We start from the raw sequence: 24,918 nt of genomic DNA, 5'->3' as shown, positions 1-24,918 counted from the left end.
CTATAGTCTATTTTCAGTATTCAGAAAGCCTGATAGAAGGCTTATATTTGTATAATGAAACTAAAGTAAGATAAATAAGGTATTAAATTTTTTTCTTTCTTTATTTTTAAAATCTCATTGCAGTAATATTATAGTTGTAGTTGTCAGGACAATAAAATTAATTTGTTAGCTTAACAAATATTTGTTGTATGTCAGACACTGTTCTGGGAGTCTAGATTCATAGCAGTCAACAAAACAAAGCCCTTGGATTAAAGCAATTTATATCCTAAAAGAATAAAGTATAGTATGTCAAATGTTAAGTACTATAGGAAAATCAAAGCAGGGAAGAGTGCTAGTGTTTGCTGGGTTTGAGTGGATAAAGTGGAATTGCTGTTTTAAATAGTAGTCAGGGGCTGGGGTTGTGGCTCAGTGGTAGAGTGCTCGCCTAGCATGCATGAGGCACTGGGTTCGATCCTCAGCACCACATAAATGTAAAATAAAGATATTGTGTCCACCTAAAAAACTAAAAAATAAATATTTAAAATAAATAAATAAATAAATAAATAGTGATCGAGATGCCTCCTTTAGAAGTTGATAATGGAGCAGAGACCTAAAGAAGATAACAATTCTGATATCTTCAGGCAGAGGAATTGAGTCATGAAATCCCAGAGCTTTGAAATGCATACTTGATGTGTCAAGAAACAGCAAGGTGACTATCTTGGATCAAAGTAGAAAGAACAAGAGAGAAGAACAGTAGCATATAACATCATAGAGGTTATGGACAAGAGGATCTATTTGTAAAGAATCTTGTGGGCGGAGGATGCAGCTCAGTGGTAGAGCACTTGTTTATCACTCAGGGAGCCCTGGGTTGGATCTCTGCACAAAACAAAACAAATCAAAAAATCAAAGCTAAGGTTGGGTGAGGCGGCACACCTCTGTAATCCAGGTGGGTTGGAAGACCGAGACAGGAGGATACAAGTTTAAGAACAGCCTCAGTGATTTTGTGAGGCCCTAAGCATTTAGTGAGACCATCTCGAAATAAAAGGGCTGGGGGATATGGATCAGTGGTAAAGCTCTCCTGGGTTAAATCCCCAGTACCTCCAACTTCCAAAAAACAAAACAAAAAAAACAACCACCAAAAAAAATACCCAACCCAAAACACACATACACACACACACACACACACACACACGGGTGTGGGGGGGAAGAGACTTTGATGTGAGGCAAAATGAGAGGCATTTGGAGAATGTTGAACAGTTTATGAAAGGTTCAAACTAATGGCTGTCCTAAGAACTGTGTATAGGTGAGAGGGAGGAAGCAGGGAAACCAGTCAGAAGCTACTGTAGTAATCTTGGTGAGAGATGTTGATTAGGGCCAGGGTGGCATTGGTTGTACTGTGAAATCAAGTCTGATTCTGTATACATTTTTAAAAAATATCTTTCATTGTAGATGGATACAGTATCTTTATTTTATTTTATTTATTTATTTTTATGTGGTGCTGAGGATTGAACCCAGTGCCTCACACATGCTAGGCAAGCACTGTACCACTGAGCAGTAACCCCAGCCCTGATTCTGTGTGAAGTTTGAAGATAAAGGCATTAGGATTTGCTGAAAGATTAGATGTAAAATGGAAAAAATGGGGCACCAAAGATGACTTCTAGGTTTTTGGCATGTGTAACCGTGAGGTTGAATTTGTCATTTAATGAGAAATATGGGACTATGAGATGAGCAGATTTAAAAGGTAGTTAAGAGGTTAGATTGGGATATGGTAAGTTTGTGATGGCAGTTAGTATCCTAAATGGGGATGTTGAGTAGCCCATGAGTCTTAGAGGTCTAAAGTTCAGGGGGGAGGTGTGAATTTGAGCTAGAAAGTAATGTGTTATTAGCATTGTTAATATGATCAGTGCCATTATTAGCCACTATTAGAATGTTTAAAGCCAGGAGGTCAGATAATGTTTAAAGCCAGGAGATGAGAGTAGGTAAAGTCCAAGAATTCATCTTGTATTTCTGATGTTGAACAAAAAGGAAGATCCAGCCAAAGGAAACCCAAAAAGAGTTGAGGCAAGCCAAGAAGAGTCCACATAATAATAACATGCTTCAAGGAAAGAATACTCAGATGATACTTAGATATTAGATAACATTAAGATTGAAAACTGATTAGCACTATGGAGGTCACCTGTGATCTTGAGAGGATGGGAATGAATACCTTGTAGGAATGGCTTTTGGAAAAAATGAGAAGTGAGAACAGGGACAATGAATATAGATAGCTAGTGGAATGATACGATAGTAAAGAGGGAAAAATTGGTGATGAGATATGGGGAAAAGGGAATGGGAGGGGAGAGATTGAATTATTGATTTGAGATTGTCCTTGCATGACTGGGAGGACATAGGATCAGATGGGCGAATAAATGTTCTCAGTCAAATAAATGGGTTTTGGGCTGGGGGTGTGGCTCAAGCGGTAGTGCGCTCGCCTGGCATGCGTGCGGCCCGGGTTCGATCCTCAGCACCACGTACAAACAAAGATGTTGTGTCCGCCAAATACTAAAAAATAAATATTTTAAAAAAAATTCTCTCTCTCTCTCCCTCTCTCTTTAAAAAAAAAATGGGTTATATGGTTTCAGCTGTTCATCCTAGGGTGGGGGGAAGAGACAGATCTTAGATAAGAGTAAGAATAATTTGGTCTAAAGAACAGAAGCAGAATATATGGGTACATATCCAGATTGATAAGTAGGTATGGTGAGAGCTTGAGGAATATTTTGAAATATTTAAGATATTTTAAAAATAAGAAACTTTGCATTTGTATGTTTAGAGATTAGTAGATACCATCTTCAAAGAATGTTACATAGTGGGATTGAAAGTAATTAAAGTGGCCCTTGAAAACAAAATTTAAAAGCTGGTGTAAGTTGCTAATTTTGTAGAATATATGAATTTATTTGTGATATTGTAATGTACCCTTTTTTGTCTAGTCACATTTCCTTAAGGTTGCCCAGGCTTCAATCATGCCTATGCAATGGAGTCTCCATAAAACCCTAAAGGACAGTCTCTATAAAACCCCAAAAGGAGCCTCCTATACCTCATCCTATGCATCTTCTCATCTGTATCCTGTGTAATATCTTTTTTATAATAAACCTGTGAATGTGTTTCTCTGAGTTATGTGAACTGCTTGAGCAAATTAATCAAACTAAAGAAGGGAGCTTTGGGAAAACTGATGGATCAGCAGTACAGGTCAAACACTCTGGGGCTTGCAACTGGTGTCAAAAGTGGGCAGGGGCAGTCTTGGGGACTGAACCTTTAACCTGTGGGATCTGGCACTTTCTTTCTGGGAAGACAGTGTCAGAAGTGATTAGAGGACACCCAGCTGGTATCTGCCACTACAGAACTGCTGGCTTACTTGCTTGTGGGGAGGAATTTGTAACCCTTTTGAGGTCACAGAAGTCTCTTCTGTTGATTGTGATATGAGGTCAGAGGTAAAAACAAGCAGTTTTTTTTTTAATATTTATTTTTTAGGTGTAGACGGACACAACACAATGCCTTTATTTTTATGTGGTGCTGAGGATCGAACCCACGTCCCGCCCATGCTAGGCGAGTGCTCTATGGCTGAGCCACAATCCCAGCCCCATAGCAGTTTGTTTTTATGATCACTACTTATTGCATATTTTTATTGATGTTAATTAAGATAAATTATACCAAAGGTTTTTTTTTTTTAATAACAAAGGTATTTTTGTTTGAACAAAATGAAACATTTTAATGAAAAGCTCTAGTCTTTTTTTATCATCTCTCTAATTCTTAGCTAGTCATTTAATTGCAATATTAACTGGAAACAAAATTAATGCTGTGTAAAAGCTGTTTACATCTTAGCACAGGTCACTCAAGCCAAAAAAGTTCTAGTTTGTACTTCTTTGTAATCTACTCAAACACAGGACTTTACAATGGAGAAATAAGAAACATTCCAGTTCACAAAAAAGAATGAGAAGACTTTCATAAAAGTCCTTATATATCTTTTAAACTCTTATTTATTTTTCATGCCACTAAAAATAAACCTCAAGGCAGGAGACTTACAAGTTCAAGTCCAGCCTCAGCAACTGAATGAGGCCCTTAACAACTTAGCAAGACCTTGTCTCAGGAAAAAAATAAAATAAAGGATTGGGGTTGTAACTCAGTGATAGAGCACCCCTAGTTTCAATTCCCAGTACCTACCCTCTCACTCACCCCCCCCCCCCCCCAAAAAAAAGGGGTAGATTTGGACAAAATAGTATTTATTGGACTCTTTTTCCAGATTTAGTGACAAATATTAACCATTGGCCACTGGCACAGACAGGTAGCTTAAGCAAAGCTGTGCAGTGCAAGGAATACAAGTTTGGACTCTGGTCATACAGAATTAAAATCCAGCCTTTGCATTTGTTTCCTAGTTGTCTCTTTTTTTTAATTTAATTTTTTAATTGTAGATGAACACAATATCTTTATTTTTATTTATTATTTTTTATGTGGTGCTGAGGATTGAACCCAGGGCCTCATGCCTGAGAGGCAAGCACTCTACCACTGAGCTACAACCCCAGCCAATAGTTGTCTCTTTTTGGTCAAATGGCCTTCTGAATCTGTTTTCTCTGTTATAGAGCAGGGATGGTAGCTACCTACCAGACATCAAAAATTAAATGAGATAATATAAAACAATACCTTAGTGCAATGTCTAGTATATTTTAGCATTATGGTTTTGTTTCTTTTGACTAGCTGAACTGAACTCCATACCAGCTGTGAGAACCACATTCAGTTTCTCTCAATTCCTATTTTTGTGTGTAATGCCTGTGCATAGGTACATGCATACACACAGGCAGAGTTAGCAGAGTTAAAGAAAACTTAGTCTTGTGCATTACATGAGAACTTTATTGAATATTCTAGATTTTTTGACTCATTTATGAAAGAATGATAGAAGTTGCCATTGAATAGCACTTTCTACTCTTCTTGTTAATTTTATACCCCTCAGAGTTTATTGCTCTTATCATTAGTATTTGAGTTTTTGTTTTTGTTTTCCCATTTATTTATTTTCTTCATCAGGAGAAATATATTGTCTGAATTGGATTGGACTTGAGGCCACTTCCTAAAATGACTCCATTACTTTTAAGTGAAATTCTTCAGCTTCTGTTTGGGGATATTTGTGGAGTTAAAATGTTGGAGAGGTCACAGATGCATTTAAAAGACTAAGGATTATCAGACTTCTCATCATCTTGATTAATGACAAGAGTGTCATCTAGGTTGTGATTTTGTTCATATGTAGTAGTTCACCTTGTAGTCCTTCAAATTTCTGAGTACCATGGACCCAAGCCTGTGATTGAAACTGCAGAATTTGAGCAAAGTGTAACCATTTTACACAAGATCCTCCAGGAGAAGCACCTGTCTTTTTGTTTTCTAGCAATTTGATCGTTCTTTTCATTAACCACTTTTTGGAACAACAACATTATCCCTTCTTAGAAAAAATAAAGTCCTCAGTTTTTTATTAAGTATTTTTTTCTGAAAAGACTAAAAATCCTTTGAGAAGTGACTTACACAATAGGACAAATTACAAAACTAAGTAATTTCTGGGTATAATTGTTAGATGATAAATAAGGTTAGTACACAACATATGAAAAACTTAAATCTGGGATAAATTAACATCTTGCTATTATCTATTTTATTCTGGTATTTTAACATCTGTGAAAGAAATTATAAGTTTTTGAAGTAAACTGGGATATTTAGTCTCTAAAGAATACAGGGGTTGGGCTGGGGTTGTGGCTCAGTGGTAGCGCACTTGCCTAGCATGCATGACGCACTGGGTTCGGTTCTCAGCATCACATATGAATAAATAAAATAAAAGTCCATCAACAACTTAAAAAAAAAAGAATACAGGGCTTTTCTTAGAATAGTGTATTTTTTCCTTAGCATAGTATATGTTATTTTAGTAGATTGTCTACATATATTATTATAATTATGTCTGAGCTCAGGTCTGTTTTGTAAAAGTAATTTATACAGGCTTTTTTTTAATTTGAAATATGGTTTATAATTTCCTCAGTGTAAATGTTTAAAAAAATCATATAACCAATTCTAATAGTTCAGTTCATATAGTATTTGCAGAATTTTCCTGATAGTATCAGTTTTGAAAGCACGTCGTAAGACATTTAAAAATACTTTAAAACCATGTAATAAACTTGTTAAAAATGAAATATTTTATTTTTTACCCCATTTTTTTGGGTAGGATATTAATCTATGAGAGGAACAGACTTAAGAGGTATTTGGAGTTAATAGCCATAGTGTTCACTTTTTTTCAGAATCAAGTGATGATAATTTGATGGTCTTAGCTTTAAACATGAACTGTGAATCGGCATTTCTTAGGTTATATTTGAAAGTCACTTTGTAAAAATGATAAGTCATCAGAATAAGAGCTGAAATCAACTGGACCTGCAGAAGGGGTGACATAGCTGTCATTAACATTTTCCTTTTTCCATGCATTACACTAAAAATAAATTTGTCTCTCTGTTTTCCTTCAGAATTTAAACCTAAAGCATTGCCTAGCACATAGTTGGTACTCAGTAAATATTCATTGAAAAAAATGAATGTTAATCTCCATAAAAATTACTTCATTAAATTGAAGTAGTCAATTTTTGGATCTTGTAATCTTGAGGTGTTTTCTAATTTTTTTGTTCTGAGTTTAGACTTAGTAGTGATATTTTCTATCCATGGATGTTTATTTTTTTAAACATTTATTTTTATGTGATGCTGAGGAGTGAACCCAGTGCCTCACACATGTTAGGCAAGTGCTCTACCATTGAGCCACAACCCCAGCTCTGGATGTTTATTTTTATAAAACCAAAATAGTTACAATAAATTTGAGTATGTGTGTTTAATTGATGCATGATCAATATTATAGTTATAAAACAATATCCATGCTTTGTATAACTACCTGAAGAAGATTATCTTTGAAATGTTTATAGGAAGGACTTTTTAGAGTTAATTGAGTGATAAAGGGAATCCTGCTGAAAAGTTTTTGAGAGTATTGGTGTATAAATAAACTTTTTCAGAACTCAAATACCCTATGAAAGATTGTATTAGGCACATACAAAATACATGAGTCATGGCCAACTATTACATTGTGCCCGGTTTTCTCACAGTATCTGGACACCAGGGAAGCTAATAGCTTTCAGGACATACTGATGAAGGTGAGAGGAGGTGCAAGTTTAAAGCTGTGTGCCAAAGGTGCACATAACATTGTTTTGATCAGTAAGGGCAAGGCCAGATGAAAGAGTAATATTTTTAAAAGGTAAATTTGATACATCTACCTTACCTCTTCATACCCTCCCTTCCTTTTAGAATTTAAGATTTTCTAGGACAGGGATTTTGCCAATTTTGTTTACCCTTTTATTCCCATGGTGATTTTCCTGTTATATAGAAAGCTCCTTGAGGCCAGATACCTGATTATTTTTTGCTCACCATTATATTCTCAGTATCTACCATTACATGGTATGTAGTAGGTGACTAAATAGTAATTAAGGGAAAGAATGACTTATAAGGCAGTTTTGGAAGTGTGTACTTGCCTTGCATAGTACTTATTTCTTCCTTTTTAGTATATTATTCTAGTTCTTTTAGCATATCCCCAAATTCCTTTTTAGCTGCCACTCAAAATTTTTAATAACCTAACTAATACAGTATACGGTGTTGTATATCACAAGTATCCTTTTTAAAGGGGAATCTTTGAAGGTAATGGGGACATGCAGGTGATGGCTCATGTTTTGTATGAATCTGCCCGTTCTGCCTATGTTTTAGGGACATTATTATGATCTTCCCTGGAGTCCAGAGGGGGGAAAAACATGGATATGTTTGTATTTGTCACTTTTACTTCCAATAAGTTTTGCTCCTTAGGGATTTTTCTGGTGACAGCTTTTTTTTTTTTACCTTTCAACAAAGAATAAATGAAAAGTTAGCATAGTTAGCATAGGCTACAGATTGCCTTCTATAGATTACATAGAGCTTTTGTAGAGTACTTTATAGATAACTAGAGTGCTTATTTAAAAATATATTATCAACTGTCAAGCAGGTAGCAAAAATGAGGTAATTTTTAGTTATTGATTTTCAGTTGATGATAGGGTTTTGTCTCAGTTTTCCCTCTTTTATGTAGAATAACTTTAGGAATTTTAGGAATTTTAAATTTCCTTAACTAATCTCACCCCTATCCCCTACCTTAGTATTCCTGCAGTGCATTTATAGTTAGCCTTTAATGTGTTCAAGACTTCCAGTAGGAATAGTACTACTGGAAGTAGGATAGTAGGAAAATGAGATTATCCTTTTACAACTTACTTAGAGTGTCTTTTAAGTATTCTTCATATGCAGATATATTTAGTAAGAATGAGTGTTGATTGCATGGGTTTAAGATTTTCTGGAACCAGAGAGTAACATATCTAAAAGAATTTTGTGTTTTGATAGGATAAATAAATCAGCCTTCATTAATTAAGGATAATATATTACAGTGTAAATATTTAGGATTCCAAAAACGACTAATTCCCAAGACAACTAAATTGAAGACTTATTTAAAAAGAGATTTATCCTAGTGAAAACTTCGCACTATATATGAAATAATATTTAATTTAATGGGAGTGGATGTGAGTATTTGTAACTCCTTCTAGGTTTTGATACATTATCACTACATAGTTATAAGGCAAGCTAAGATAAGTAGTTTGGCCAGATTCACTTAGTCCAGGGGCAGTGGATAGCTCTTGGGTCAGAGTGTTATAGTCTGTACTGGTAGTTTGCCTAAGTGTGCAGTTCTGGGTTGGAGATATCGTTCCTTGAGAATTTTCATAGCATTGCTATATAGGCTGTTTTGTTGCTGAAGCTAATCTGATTCATAATCCTTGGATATGACCTTTTTTTCTGGCCTTTTCCCCTCATCTCTCTCGAAATGTGTAGCATCTTTTCTTTCTTTCTTTTTTTTTTTTTTTTGAAATTTGACAGTGGTGTCTTTTTGCATGTATCTTCTTGCTTGTTCTGAGGACTCAGTGGATATTTTGGCTAGACTTTAGAAAAATCACATCTTTCAATTTTGGTGGATTTTCTTTGGCTATTCCAAAGCTTCCTTTCTATTTTGGCAAGCTAGAGGCTTTCTTTTTACTTATTTTCATATCTCCCCTACTTCATTTTCTTTTTACCCATCTTTCTGAAAGATTGGAAGGTCTTTTTTTTAATCTTCCAATGAATATTTTATTTCTATTACTATGTGATTAAAGAAAAATTCTGATATTTATTAAAATGTTAAGGGATGTTTAGGATTATTGCAGTGGTATGTTAGTCTGCTTGGGTACCATAACAAAGTACTGCAAACTGGGTGGCTTAAACAACAGAAATTAATTTACTCACAGTTCTAGAGCCTGGAAATTAGATCAGTTGTTGATCATGGTTGGATTCCTATAAAAGCACTTTCTGGCTTGTAGGTAGTCTCCTTTTCTCTGTATGTTCATATGGCTTTTCTTTGGTGCATGTACATGGAGAGAATCTTTCTCTGTTTTTGTAAAACCACCATTCCTCTCTGATTACCCTAAGACCTCTTTTTACCATAATTACAACATAAAAGCCTTATCTCCAAATATCACCCTGAATCACAATTAGGGTTGAGGCTTCAACATATGAAGTGAGGGGGGTGCATAATTCAAGTGTAGGAAAAAGGAATTTATATTTTAGTTAGTGGATTCTGTCTAACTTAGGAGGATACTTGCTACAAGTAGGCTATGCAGACCTGGAATGGACTGGAGTAGTGCACCAGTTTTTGTATGCACACCCTTCATTGTTGCTGGTAATTATCATCCCAGAGGCCTTCATCTTTTCCAGAGAATAACCTCTAAACAACTTCTGGCAAGGAAGGGGTTGCGGGTTTTGCACAAAAATGTGAATGGCATATGTGGTTAGTGTCAGGAGATCTGTTTTTTTTTTCAACTTTCACCTAGTCTTCCTTATATTAGAAATGGGAAAGCAATTTGAATAGTTCAAGGGAATTTGCCATTCCTTTTTTGGACTTTAGTTTTGATTTTTAATTTTTTAAGATTTTATTTTCAGAGAGTTATTCCCAAATGATCATTGATGACTCTTCTATAGTTTTCCTTTGTGTTTAGAACTGCCATAGAATCCTTGTCTTAAAATTGATTAGTGGCTTCAAACATAGGATATGAAGGAGGGAAGGAAAAGAGATGTGGCTAGCATCTATTGAATGCCATTAGAATGGTGATCTCAGTTTTATGTCATTTAATCCTTACAGCAATTCTGTAAGGTAAGTGATATTATCCCACCATATGGACAAGGATAAAGATAATGATCAGAGAGGTTAAATAACTTGCTTAAGAGCCAGTCAGAGAGTGGTGGAGCTATTTCAAGTCTAGGTTTTAAGAGCATTCAAATCTTTCTAATCAACTGTCTTGTTTTACTTTTTCTGAAACTGTGTGAACAGTTAATTCACTCACTGGTGACTTTGGGGCTACTTGTGTGTGCTGGGCCATAGGAGCATACAGAGGAATAATCTATGTCTTGATGAAACAAGAATGACCGAATGAAGATTTACCTTTCAGTAAGATTACCAGTGATCTGTTTGTAGAGTGGCAAGAGTAGAAGCAGGCGGCATTCTAGAAGTCTTGGTATACTCTAGTTTGGACTAGGGGAGCAGAGGAATTGCAGAGAAGTGGGTAGATTTGAAGTGCCTATTGGAGAGAAAGCTGACATGATAGGGCATGTTAAGTGGTGGGGATGTGGTTCAGTAGTGGAGCACTTTGAATAGTGGATGGTAAAAATTTAGAAGGAGTTAGGGGAATTGAGGATGACTCTAGGCTTGATTTGAGCTGAGTATTATTCCTACCTTTACTGATATGTGAAGAATAAGCTGAGGTGGTAGACCAGAGTAATAATAACATAATAATAATATATCTGTTAGATAAATCCATGAGAAGGTACCCAAAAAACAAGTAGACACCTGGGGATTTAGCAGAGGTCTGGACTGATGAAACAAATTTGGGCATCACTCATAAATGGTATTTAAAGCCATGGGACTACATAAGTTTATAGGGAGAACCTACACATCTATTGTGATAAAAGTCTGAAGTGATGTTGTTGATTCATGTCTTTGGAGAATCTTTATCTGTTAACTCAGATTTACATGCTAATCTAATAGCATTTGCTGAATGGGGAAAACAGCTCAGGCTGTAGCCACTGAATTGAAAATATTAATCAATAAGCACATTGCAAACATGTTAATAATGATTTTTTTGACTGAACTGTTTGTTAAACGTCCTTGACTCTCATGAGAGGCTACATCTGAGAGTATCCACATTAGGATCCCAGATTAGAGAACATCACACAAGAGGAACATTATGATGCATAGTGAAAAAATTAATTCTTACTGAGATGCTGAAAACAGAGTGCCAAGTATGAAAAAAGCCTTATAGGAATAATTAAAAAATGAGATCGAAATTCACACTAGGCAAAAACTAGAAACAGTTGAAGTGTTTATCAAAAGGATAACAGGTAATTGTGGGACAGTCATTCAGTGGACTAGTCCTCACAATGTGGTTGAATATGTTGAATATCAAAACATTTTGTTAAATGAAGGGAGCCAGACACAAAAGAATACATACTGTATGACTTTATTCATTTGAAGTTCAAGAACAGGCAAAAATGGTAACAACAATAGGGATGTCTATGGAGACAGGGATTGACCAAATGGAGTTATGAGACAAATTTCTGAGGTGACTAAGGCATTTGTCAAATGGGGTATATGCATTTGTCCAAACTCATCAACATGTATACTTAGATTTGTACATTTCACTGAATGTAAGTCTTATCTCAGTTAAAAGAAAAGAGAAGAAAATTACAACAAAATCAGTATGCTGAGTACTTCTATGATGATGAGTGTACAGAGCACATACCTGCAATCTCAGAGGTTAGGAAAGCCCAGAGGAAGTAGTCTCTTTTTTTATCCCTTCAGACCCAAAATTAATTCTTTTTCAACTTTCAGCTAACTCTACACCATAATATGTATTCCTCTGATGACTACTTATGTTGTGCAAATGAGAATATTTAGGTAGTAAAAGGGAATGTTATTATAAATTATGTTGGGACCATAGGTAAAACCTATGACCTTTTTCTGTTTCTGTACTGGTCAAAATGTGGCACTCTACTGCAGGCACAGCTGGAGGCAGGCAGTAGCAGGCAGCCTCTGCCTGGCTTTACCTAGGGATGGCTAAAGCAGGCAGAAAACAGGAAGATGGGTAGAAGGTGAAAGTTGTCTGCAATATTTCTGCGAGTCACGATATACATGCAAACTTTTAAAATAGATGTTATTTGTTTTATGTTTCTAAAACTATTAATGTTGCCTTATTTGTTCTCTTGAAACAGGAGATAGTGGATAAGCCCCTTCAAAAATGGAGGATGGAAAGCCCGTTTGGGCACCACACCCTACAGATGGATTTCAGATGGGCAATATTGTGGATATTGGCCCTGACAGCTTAACTATTGAACCCCTGAACCAAAAAGGCAAGGTGAGTTTCACAGAAAGATTTCAAAATGTGATTTTTTAAAAAAAATAGCTATTTTTTTTCAAAAGAGATAGTGTCTTTCTTAATGAACTAAATATTCTTGGCATAGTAAAAGTGAAACGGAAAGGAAATCAGAAATATTCCTAGGAGAAAATGGTGTCCAATGACAAAATCAGACAAAAATGTAATGAGCCTTTTGTAATCACATTCTTAAATAGCTATGTGATAAAATATAAACAATAACATTTTTATTTCTTACACCATATTACTAAAGTTATTAGTCTCTATGTGATGTATTCAGCATGTTACAAAGTAAAAAAATGAATGCAAATTGGGTTATGTTATTAATTTTTTGCTTTTTGTGCTAGCCTTCTTTATAAGTCTTTTTTTTTTGTACTAGGAATTGAACTCAGGGAAGCTTAACCACTGAGCCATATTCTTAGTCCTTTATTTTTTATTTAGGGCCTCTTTAAGTTGCTGGGGCTGGCTTTGAACTTGAGAGCCTCCTATTTTAGCCTCTCTAGTTGCTAGGATTATAGGCATGTGGCTATATGTTTGTCTGTCTGTCTGTTTATTTATTTATTGTGGTGCTGGGGATGGAACCCAGCGCCCTGTGCATGTTAAGCAAGCATTCTACTACTGAGCCACATCCCCATCCCCATATAAATCTTTTTAAAAGGCTTCTTTTGAACTTATTGGCATGGGATTTGCCTAAAAATATGCTTTAGCTCTATGCACATGCTGTTTGCTTTTTTTAAAAAAATATTTTTTAGTTGTTGATAGACCTTTATTTTATTTATTTACATGTGGTGCTGAGAATCGAACCCAGTGCCTCACACATGCTAGGCAAGCACTCTTCCACTGAGCCACAACTCCAGCCCCTGTTTGTTTTTATGCTTAGGCATGGGCTAGATAATATTACCAAATAGAAGTGTGGGAAAACAGTGACCACGAGTTGGGATTGCTCATAGAGAAGGTATTCATTGTAAATAATCTGTCTTGCAGTTTTCATGAGTACTAGTAGGGTCTGTTTTTGTGGGAGAGCTTCACAGTTTACAATTTAACAAATATTCTTGTTAAACATTTCTTCTGGATGTCGTCTCTGTTTACTTTAGACTCTGCAAATGTTCATGAATAATTTATATTCTACTGATACACAGTTAACTAATGCCATATAACTGCCATCCTTCTGGGAACTTTAGAAAAACAAGGTGGATCTCTCATGAGGTCTTTTCAGAGAGAAAACTATTCTGTTACTGTAAACAACCCAGGAACCGAAATGCATAATACATAATGTTGCCATGTTAGAGGAGGCCAATTAAAGATACCTTGAGGGAAGGAAAGGCAAAGTGTTTCTAATTTTTTCTCTTATTAACAGGCACCTATTTTTACTTATAATGTAGTATTTTAATGGCTCAATTATTTTGTATATTTGAAAGCTTTTACTTTTTAACATTTTATAAACAATAAATCAGAAAGAAAAGTATTTATTATATATGTTCTGGTAATACATATTGTTACATCTGCAGGTGTCAAAATAATTCAGTTCAAAGTACAGTAGAAACTTGATTTATGGGCACTTGCTTTTTTATATTTTAAATATTTTAATGTGCTTTAAACTGTGCATTATTAGTATTAATGAGATACATATGTAGAACCAATAAAGACATGGTTTAAATTATTAAGGCATGTAAATTTTATAGATATGTAGATAATTCTATAAACTAAAGTTTTTTTTTTTCACATTTTTTTTTTTTTTAGCATTAACAAATTCTTAGAGATTACTTTTAGTCTTCATTTTCCCCTTGTGTAATTAAGGTCTTAATAAATCATTAAGTGGAATACAAATGCTTTAAGATATCTATAGGAGAAGTAATCTTTTATTTACATAAATGTTATTAGAAATTAATTGCATGAAGAAATGAACCAGTCCAGTCTACTGTGTGTTAGTGCAGTGGAGGCATAGAGGAGGGAGAGGGTCAGCTCTCATGGGGAACACAGTTTGGATGATAGCAATGGTTTTCAAGTTTTTCATTTGTGACTCATAGTAAGAAATAGATTTTACATTGCGTTAGGTATGTATATTGTGTGTGTTTGAATTTATAAGAAATAGATCTTAATATGTTAACAGGTATGTGTAGTATGTGTGTTTTTGTGTGAATGTTTTCATTAAAAAAAAAAAGAGTTAAATCAAATGAAACCTCCTTGTCACATGCTATGCATTTTTCTGCTAAAAATGGTATCCTGACACCTTAAATTGAAATTATGTTCCATATTTACAGCAGACTGGCCTTCAAGCCAAAGCCCTAAATATTTTCTTTTCCCTGTCCTCTTTATTGGTCTTATATTTTGTTAACAGCACTTTTCCCTCCGTACTCTTGCTTTACTCTTGTGTGTGTGTTTCTCCTTCTCTTCTGCCCTTTCCTTCTGCAGGTGTTTATCAAGTCCTCACAACAAACCAGGTGGTATTGGGTGCTTTATTTCATTACTCATAGTTTTCTTTTTGCCTGAAATGCCACTCTTTATAACTACACGCTTAGCAAATGCTTATTTGTTTTTCAAGACTCTAATTGAGGTCAGCTTCTCCATAAAAACTTTCCACATATACGCAATCTTTCCCTCCCATGAAATAGAATTAACTATTGATTGCTTTTTTCCTTTGAGGATTGGTATAACTTTTTAGCGCTCTTGTAATTTTGATTAAAAAGAATAGTTTCCATTGGTCTCCCCCTCTCCACTCTGTATTGTCAAGTACAGGAGTTATTTTATTCTTTTCTTCTGTCATTGGACCTTGATGCTCCGGATTTGCTGTGTGGTTGGTGTTTAATGCTGAATGATCAATGTGTACTTGTTACATGATCTTTTACTAGGAAAAGAAAACTTCCTCCTTTTAAGAGAAAGCAATTAAATTGGTAGAGAAAAAAAATTTTTTTCCTCACAGAAGAGAAGAAAATTGGGGGCTGGTTGATAATTTGGAGGATGAAGAAGGAGGGAGAAAAACCACCTTTCAGGACTCATTTTACCTGCCCTTAACGTTCTTGCAACTATGTTTCCCCACTCCCCTCAAGTTTCCATGCCCCTTCTTCTAACTTCCTGGAATCTTTTTTATTTGGCATAACTACTGCCAGGATAGAACTTAACCCTGGAGTCTGGAGAGTTCTTGCCCTTGTTGCCATGGCTGTAACAAGTGAGCCCTTAGTTCTGTGACACCAGCAGTTATTTCTGAATGTGTTTTTCTATAGAATTAGTTATATATTAGAGTTGTTTTTTTTAATTGCCATTCTTATACTTAATTCACATTATAGATTATTTAATTCACACTGTAGAATAATTATGTCATTCTTCCAAAATTTTCCACATTTATAGCATTGAGAATATGGGTACTAGTTTTCAAATAATTAACTTCTAGAATTTTTAGAGTATATAACGATTTTCTGAGTTAGACATGACTTTGAATTGAAATAGTCCTTGGATTTTACTCCGTAAACTATAGTGATACTCTTGTCTAATACAATATACACAAGCACACATACAGATCTACAAATATGATGATTATTTTTTGGTGCTTGGGATCGAACTCTACCTTGAAGTACACTATTACTAAAATATTATTTGACCTTGAAATACATACTCTATTACTAAAATATTATTTTAAAATAATTGTACCATTTTCCTTTAAAGTTTTATTTGATGTGGTTGGAAACTTCAACCCCAAGAGTAATGTAGTTGTTCAGAGACATAAATTTATAAATAACTGTTAGAATATCCTGGTTTAAAATTTAATTCATGGGCTGGGGTTGTGGCTCAGTGATAGATTACTTGCCTTGCATATGTGAAGTACTGGGTTCGATCCTCAGCACCACATAAAAATAAATAAATAAATATATTTAAAACAATTTAATTCTCTTTAGATGTAATTTGAGATCATTTGTTCTCTCTTACAAGATGTTATCTTAATTCTGCTGTGTCTACCATAGCATTTAAGTGATAAATAAATGCAGGTTTATTTATGGATATTTGTAATTTTATGGTCTAAATATTTTTGGGGACTATTTATGTTTCTGATGTATTTTTATATAGGACTCTGTGTCAAATATGTTTTACTCAAATAATATTAATTAAATAATAGTTTATTTTGTCACATCTTATTGAATGTTACCTTTTCCTTTTTAAAACATTAAAATTCCTACATATTCCTACATAAGAATTGTAAGTTTAAACATAAATTTTTTTATTTTTGAAGATGTTAAATAGCATGTCTGTTACATTTAATGTTAATGTACTTGTTTTTTGTCCCACTCTGAGTGTAAGAGCTTGTGATGCTTACTTACTGGTTTCCATTATTGGTTCTTATCCCATAGTAATAATGAATAATATTTTTAAGCAGTCATTATCCTATTTTGGGGTTAATGCCTTGTTAAATAGTAGCTGCATTATATTTTAATAAAGAACATATTGTTTGCCATTACAATATATGCAACCAATTAAACTCCTTTACTTTTCTTACTATGAATCAGCCTCAAGTTTAATGAGCTTTTGTTTTGCTTGTTAGACATTTTTGGCTCTCATAAACCAAGTGTTCCCTGCAGAAGAGGACAGTAAAAAAGATGTGGAAGATAATTGTAAGTATGAAGTTAAAAATTAATGTTAACACAGAAACAGAAACTATTCTTCCATAAAATAAATTAGTGGTTTTGTTACTAGTAAACTACTGGTTTAGGAAAAAAAAATGTAGCCTTTTTAGTTGAAGGTTCATCTTAATAGAGGAGCTCTGAAGTCCTAAATTCATTGTTGCTGCAGATGAACACTTGGTGAAAGAGTCTCTTGAGTGTCTTTTTAGTGTTATTTCAGTTGTGCAAATGTAAGGAATGGTAATAATTTACTCTGAAGCTGGAATTAAAGGTGTTTTGTTAAATCTTGAAAGTCATTGAAATTTATCTAGAGTCAGGTGATTTTTATAGTGGTTCAGTAATTTTGAAGTTGAGTCAGTGGGAATCATTAATATCACTCCTTGAAGCAAAGCAACATTAAAAAATATATAATAACTACTTACAGAAAAATTTACTTCAGAAAATTATATTAAAACAAAAATTAATTTAACTTATAAATACTTGAACATGTTTGGCGATGACCTTTATCCAGTGATAAATACTTCAACAAGATGACCTTTATTCTTACATTTTCAACATTAAGAAGTAATCATATTTTAATTTTTTGAGAAAGGGTATATGTTAGCTTTCTTGTTAACAAAATACATGAGCAATCAACTTAAGAGAAAAGATTTATTTTGGTTAACAGTTTTGGAGGTTTCAGTTCATGGTTGGCCTCATTGCTTTTGGGCCTTTGGTGAGGAGGCACATCATGATTGGAGCATGTGGTGGAAGAATTTGCTCACCTCATAACAGCCAGGAAGCAAAGAGAGCAAGGAAGGGCCTGTTGCCTGCTTTGAGGGCGCATCTCCAGTGACCTAAGACCTTCCACTAGGCCCCACTTCTTAAAGTTTTTACCATCTCTGGTAATACCAAGCAGAGCACTAAGCCATTAATATATAAGTCTTTGGGGGACATTCCATAAGCAAACTGCATCAGTGCGGACAGTACTTAGGGATCATATCCACTTGTCATGGGTTTCCTTAATGTTACCTGACATTAAAAACTCTATTTTAAGAAAAAATGATAAATGAATAGACTTGTTCTTACTGATGGTCATTGTAGTTCACTATTGAGTGAGAACTGTAAATAGGGGTAGTACCCCATATGTAAATAGTGCTATCCTTGGATAGTGATGGTATTAGAAGAACCTTGGGCAATGGGGTCAGGCAGGGCTGAATTCTGATTCTGACTATGCAGTCAGGAAGCTTATGTGTTCATGGCAACTCACTGTTTTTGAGATTCTCATCTTTAAAATGGCAGTGATAATTATATGTTGCTTGCTTAGAGATTACATACTTTAAATGCTTGCCATAGTATCTGACCTCTGACAGACTCATTAAATGATAACTGTTATTAGGTACAAAGGTCAAGGAAAAAATGTGCAGTTCCTTTCCTTTCCAAAGTTTCTGGAGAGTATGTCTCATGAGATATGCATTTTTGAACAATAAAGTGAAAGTAAAAGCAGGAATACCTACCATATCTAAAATAAGAGAAAATTTGTATCTGTTAAAATTTGCTAGGGTATGTAGAACTAGGAATTAATCCTTTTCATATATTAAATTTTTTTCATTTAAATCAATGAATTTGAATATTTTATTTTTTAATTTGTCCTAATTAAGTTATACATGTTAGTAGCATGTATTTTGACACATCATACATAAATGGAGTAAAATTTCTCATTCATCTGATTCTGCATGATGTAGAATTACACAGATCATATATCATATGAATTTGAATATTTTAATTATTTTTCCTTCTTTCTTTCAATACTAGGGATTGAGCTCAGTAACACTGTACTACTGAGCTACATCCCTAGTCCTTTAAAAATAATTTTAAAAATTTGTTTTAATTAGTTATTCATGACAGTAGAATGCACTTTGATACATTATATATAATGGAGTATAATTTCTCATTCTTCTGGTTATAAATGATGTACCCCAGTCCTTTTTTAATTTTTATTTTGAGACAGTCTTTTTTGTGCTACACAAAAAACAGTCATATTTTAATAAAGTGAATGCAAATAAGAGAGGAAGCACACATTTTCAGATAGACAATGGTGAGACAGAGTCTTGTTAAGTTATTGAAGCTAGCCTTAGATTTGTGATCCTCCTGCCCCAGCCTTCTGAGTAGCTGTGATTATAGCTGTGCACCATTGTGCCCAGCTTTAAAATCCATTTCTTAAAATATTCTTTCATTTTTTACTTCACCTTGATATACTTGACCTGCTTTTAAATTTCCCTGACCTTAGTATGGATTTGCTGCCTCTTGCCCCTGCACGATGTAGATGTTAAATGTTCTCATGGTACAGTAGCCTATTCAAAGTCCTTTTTCTGAAGCACTGTCATTAATGCAGTTTAGGTTGTTGAGTGTAGGTTTTCCAGCTGAAGTGCTTCCTCCACTTAGTTCTTTTATCGTGCCTTGCCACCATACTGCTATCCTTTCCAAATGACATTAATATTTTCTTAGGGTCTCAAATGCATATATCAAAAATCCTTTCCTTTTTAATATATCATAGTGATAATGTAATTATAAATGTTGATGTCTATTCTGAACTATGTGATAAGCATTTGATTAAAACAGAAGTATATATTGTCTTTTGATAGTGCCCCAACAGTTAATCAAAATTAGTTATCTATTTTTAGCCCTAAGTTTTCTATGTAAAGAGTTTTATATGTAGGGATTAGTATATTTGTTTTGCATTTTTTATTTGATTCTTGGGCATTAATACCAGAATAGGAAAATAATTCAGGGATGTGAAGTCAGTAATCATAAAGAAAATAATAGCATATTTTCATGCGATTTTAAGCTATTATTACTTACATGACATATAATATTCTTCATGAATATGACCTGTCAGGTGTTGAGAATAATTAAGTATAGAGTATACATTTGGAAATAATCCCCAAAATTACTTTATTCAGTCTCTTTTTCAGTCATGGAATGACCCCTACAATAATATAAATCTAGAATTGGATTGACTTCAATTGTGTTGAAATTGTTTGTGACTTCCTATTTTTTTCTTTCAGTGAACTAGAGCTATATTGAATAAGCAGGATCTCAAATGCTCATAATTCTCTAGTCATATCTCTAAATTTAATAATGAAGTCGTAACTATTCTTCATTAGAAAATTTTGATATTATATACTTTGGAAGTTGAGTCAGTAGGGGTGTCTCCTCCCCACCCCTACCAAAATATATATATATATATATATTTTTTTTTATATTCTTTTTTTTTTATTGGTTGTTCAAAACATTACAAAGCTCATGACATATCATCTTTATTTATGAAGAAAGAAATTGTTTATACTTTTATCATATCTTATTTTTAATATTGGTTAAAATTTTAATATTCTTTTAAATATGGTTAAATCTGTGATAATTAGGCATAAGAAGTGTACAGTTCACATACAAGATTTCATATAAATAACCAAACCAAGTAACTCAAAGATTAACTCCTAAAAGAAAGTAAGAAGGAATCAGGTGGTTCAGGAAGCTATTTCTGGGACCCTTAAGAACATCTCTAGGTCACACCTTCAGGGAGGTGTAAAAAGTGATAGGAACTTTGAATTTCTCACTCTGTCAAACTGAGAGTTGCAAATATTTTCCTCTCTTTTTCCTCCATGTTTCATGAAAATGGAATAGCCTGACTAGTGTGATTTAAGAAGGTTCTTCTGTCCAAATTCTCACTGTCTTTGGTACTAATTGGGGATTTATTTGGTTTAACGAACAGATATCCCTGAGAAGGAAGATGGTGAGTATGGCAGGTGATGGAGAGGAGAGCTAGCAATCATTCATTCACATGTCAGTACAAATTTATAGGGTTAACTTTCCAGGGAAGGTTCACTATAGGATTAGAAATTTTTACTTAGAGTAAGCAGATGATATCCTATGACCAGGTTATTTCAGAGAAAAATGAGAGATGGTGGTTCAGTGGAGAACTTTGAATCAAGAAACATGAAACGTGTAAGCTAGACTTCTGGAAGATGAAAGTGGAAGAGGAGTTGAAAGAAAGAAAGATGACCAAGTAACCAAACCAGATATATACATACCTTTGCAGTCTAACCCTCTCCAAATCCTTCAATTTGAAGGAAAGCTGCTATTCCATTCTAAGGAAACTCCTCAGGAAAAAAAAATCCTAATTTTATCCTGAATTAGCTTCATATTCTGGGTTAAGACTTACATAATTTCTCCAGGACTTATATTTCATCATGCCAGTTATAAGGACTGACAGAATGATCTGATGAGCCCTTACCAGTCTAAAAGTTCATCTTTTATATTTTATCTGTGAGATTCTGAGCATCAGAATGGTTAGTGTCTCATGTTGTTGTGTCAAAAAGTGCATTAAAATCAGGGCTCTTTAGAGGGTGATTGTTTCCTCTTGAATTTTACTTGGCTTTTTAATCAGCCTTCATCACTGTGTACACTCATTGCTACTTAGTAGAGGTACTCCCCTAGTTTGAAATTCATCATTTAAAAATATCATGTAGTGGGGCCTGGTGGTGCATACTGTAATTCCAGTGGCTTGGGGGGCTGAGGCAAGAGGATCATGAGTTCAAAGCCAGCCTCAGCAACTTAGTGAAGGCATTTAGCAACTCAGTGAGACCTTGTCTCTAATAAAATATAAAAAGGGTTAGGGATATGGCTCAGGGGTTAAGCACCACTGGGTTCAATCCCTGTTCCATAAATAAATAAATAAACAAACAAACAAACAAACAAATTATTATGTAACACATATGTAAAGTAAATTTACTTTAAATCAGCCTCTGAGTTTTAAAAAGATGGAGTTAGGGCTGGGGATATAGCTCAGTCGGTAGAGTGCTTGCCTCACATGCACAAGGCCCTGGGTTCAATCACCAGCACCACACACATACACCAAAAAAAAAAAAAAAAGATGAACTTAAATCTAACTTAGTAATTAAATTTTAACTTGCGTCAGTCAGTGATTTTGATTAAGATAATATTATTTTTATTGATTTTTTAAAAAAATTTATATATGACAGTGGAATGCATTATAATTCATATACAGATAGAGCACAATTTTTATATCTCTGTTTGTATACAAGTATGTTTACACCAATTCATGTCTTCATACATGTACTTTGGATAATAATGTCCGTCACATTCCACCAAAGATAATATTATTTTTACTTGTTTTTCTTCAACTGTCTAATGATCTACAAATTTTATTTCCTAGGTTCACTAATGTATTTAAATGAAGCCACACTTCTCCATAATATCAAAGTTCGATATAGTAAAGACAGAATTTATGTAAGTATTTTACCTATGTTTTAAGTTTTTGTGGAGATAATTATTTTACAAGCTGCTATTTGATTTTGCTAGGCTTGAAATTTTCTAACGTGAAAGCATGCTTGATCTGAGCCAATTGAATAGAGCATGAGCTCCCAGAAGACAAGATTCTTCCTAACTTACTGCTTAGAAAAGGCCTGGTACACAGTGGACACTTGCTAAATATTTGTGGAGTGAAATAATGAATACAGAGCATCATTTAATATCTTTCAGACTTAAAGTGCCTAATTTGAGTATTTAAAAAACATGAATTGTATTTTGTTGGATTTCTTGTTAGTAAAGATAGTATCAAAAGTAACAAACAGGGTTGGGGGTGTGTAGCTCTGTGACAGAGCACTTGCCTCCCTTGTGTGAGGCCCTGGGTTTAATCCCCAGTACCACAAGAAAAAAAAAAGTAATGCTTTTAATGATTAAAAAAAATAATAATAGTCAAGAGTTTACACCAAATCTTTCAGTTGGATGCTTAACTCCTATGTTTTAATTATAATTATTCTTTGAGCATGTATGGGATTTTATTCTAAAATAACCTATTCATAGATTCCTTTGTTGGCTAGAGATAAATTACCCCATTGTAGTTCTCCTGTTATAAGAATGGGGCTCTTCATTATTTTTGAACGAAGAAAACACATGGCTTCCTTGACACTTACTATATCAAATGACAGTCTTAATCTTTTATATCACTATCAATTTGTCTAATTGTACTTACTTAATTCTGACTAAATTACATATAGTCTTTGCCATCTGTCTAAGTAGTGACAGCTGGGAAATAGAATCAATCTAGTCTATTTCAAAAGAGTTTATTTGCCATCTTCCAGTTATATGTAAAAAAGATTTTACTTTCTTGATATTTTTCAAAATTGACTAAAGAGTATATTTATGTTTAAATATGGGTATGCTTTTAAAAAATATTTTTAGTTGTATATGGGCACAATACCTTTATTTTTTTTTAATGTGGTACTGGGGATTGAACCCAGTGCCTCATGCATGCTTGGTAAGCCCTCTACCACTGTGCTACAACCCCAGCCCTAAATATGGGTATTCTTGAGTGGAAATATATTTAGAGGCAAAATTTACTCATCAGTAGCCTCATGATGATGAATCTAAATGCTGTTTTAGATAATACAGTATTTTGAAATTTGTTAAAACAAATTTAACTTGTGATAACATCAGTGAAAGTTAATTTGGATATAACAAATTATCATGTTTCAAAGTAGAATTTTAGAACCAGTATTTTCAAGGTTAACTGAAGCCATGTTGCTGTTTTTTTCCCAGCTGATTATGTCTTTTAGTTATAAAACCATTAAATATCTGTACTATATAAAATAGCTGTTATTACTATGATATATGTAAATGAAGGGAGCAGTTACAATAATATATATAAGTGAAGGAAGCAATTTGGAGTAGTAGTTTAAATTTGATATTTTATGTTTCATAATGATAAAAATAATTACTATCCTGTCTTAGATTTGAGTAAAATAACAGCTAACCCACACTTAACATGTTCATGGTTACTAAAATTTCTGATCCTTTCCTCTTTTCTCCCTTAGAAAGATTAATATCTGGAATTTCTTTTATTTTTTACATTATTCCAGGAAACATATTTGAGAATGTTTGGAGCATTTTAGATAAGTACTCTGAGAATCCAGTGTTTTCATAGCATTTCTTTCCCACAGCTAGAAGCAGAAAAGAGAAAAAATGGCACATATTTGTAGTCCTAGCTATGCAGGAAACTGAGGCAAGGGGATCACAAGTTCTAGGCCATCCTGGACAATGTAGCATGACCCTGTCTCAAAAGAAAAATGTTGGGGATATAGCTCAATGGTAGAGTGCCCCTGAGTTCAACACTCAGTATTACACACACACACACACACAGAGAGAGAGAGAGAGAGAGAGAGAGAGAGAGAGAAATATGGCCATGCGAGAGAGAGAGAGAGAGAGAGAGAGAGAGAGAAAGAAAGAGAGAGAGAAGGAAATATGGCCATGCGTGCCCTGGTTTTCTCAGTATTACTAAACCACAGCTATCTACCCAACTAGGAATATTATAAACCCTTTCGGTGCATTTTTTTCTGATTTTTTAAAGCCACAGTTAAATTTAGAGTTTAAAAACAAGCTTAAATTGCTCACTAAATGTTTATCTCATCAGTGTTCTAGGCAGTGGTTAATATATATTGTTTTGCAGAGCTCTGGACCAAGAGGTCACCTCATAGCTAAATCACTATTTTGCATTTCCTGATGGGGGTGGACCCAGAGCATATTAAAATCTTCAGTAGCAGGGTAAATCAAGTATGCTGTATAAGATGATAAATAACCAAAATTCTGCTGTAGGGACAGAATGAGGGGAGTAGATTTCATAAGCAGAGCCAACAGAAGCATCCTGATAGAGAAGGAGGCTTAGAGACTCTGATTTCTGTCTGTGGTGACTTGGTGGTCATGCCATCCATGTA

At 34.2% G+C, this 24,918-nt stretch overlaps 1 protein-coding gene across 3 annotated transcripts in view; it reads left to right on the top strand.

Moving 5' to 3' along the window:
• The window catches only part of Myo6 (myosin VI), a 138,730-nt gene that overhangs the window by 36,850 nt on the left and 76,962 nt on the right, over positions 1-24,918 (top strand). For all 3 annotated transcript variants that reach the window (XM_071613248.1, XM_027928224.2, XM_027928222.2), the window contains exons 2-4: positions 12,376-12,518; positions 17,068-17,137; positions 22,362-22,435. In XM_071613248.1, the coding sequence (XP_071469349.1) occupies positions 12,402-12,518; positions 17,068-17,137; positions 22,362-22,435 (261 nt within the window). In that variant the 5' untranslated portion in view covers positions 12,376-12,401. The remainder of the gene's footprint in view (positions 1-12,375; positions 12,519-17,067; positions 17,138-22,361; positions 22,436-24,918) is intronic.

Source organism: Marmota flaviventris, chromosome 6 (genome assembly GCF_047511675.1).
Source record: "Marmota flaviventris isolate mMarFla1 chromosome 6, mMarFla1.hap1, whole genome shotgun sequence".
Classification (NCBI taxonomy): Eukaryota; Metazoa; Chordata; class Mammalia; order Rodentia; family Sciuridae; genus Marmota; species Marmota flaviventris.
Note: the sequence above shows the minus strand (reverse complement) of the source record. Positions and strands in the feature narration are given on the sequence as shown.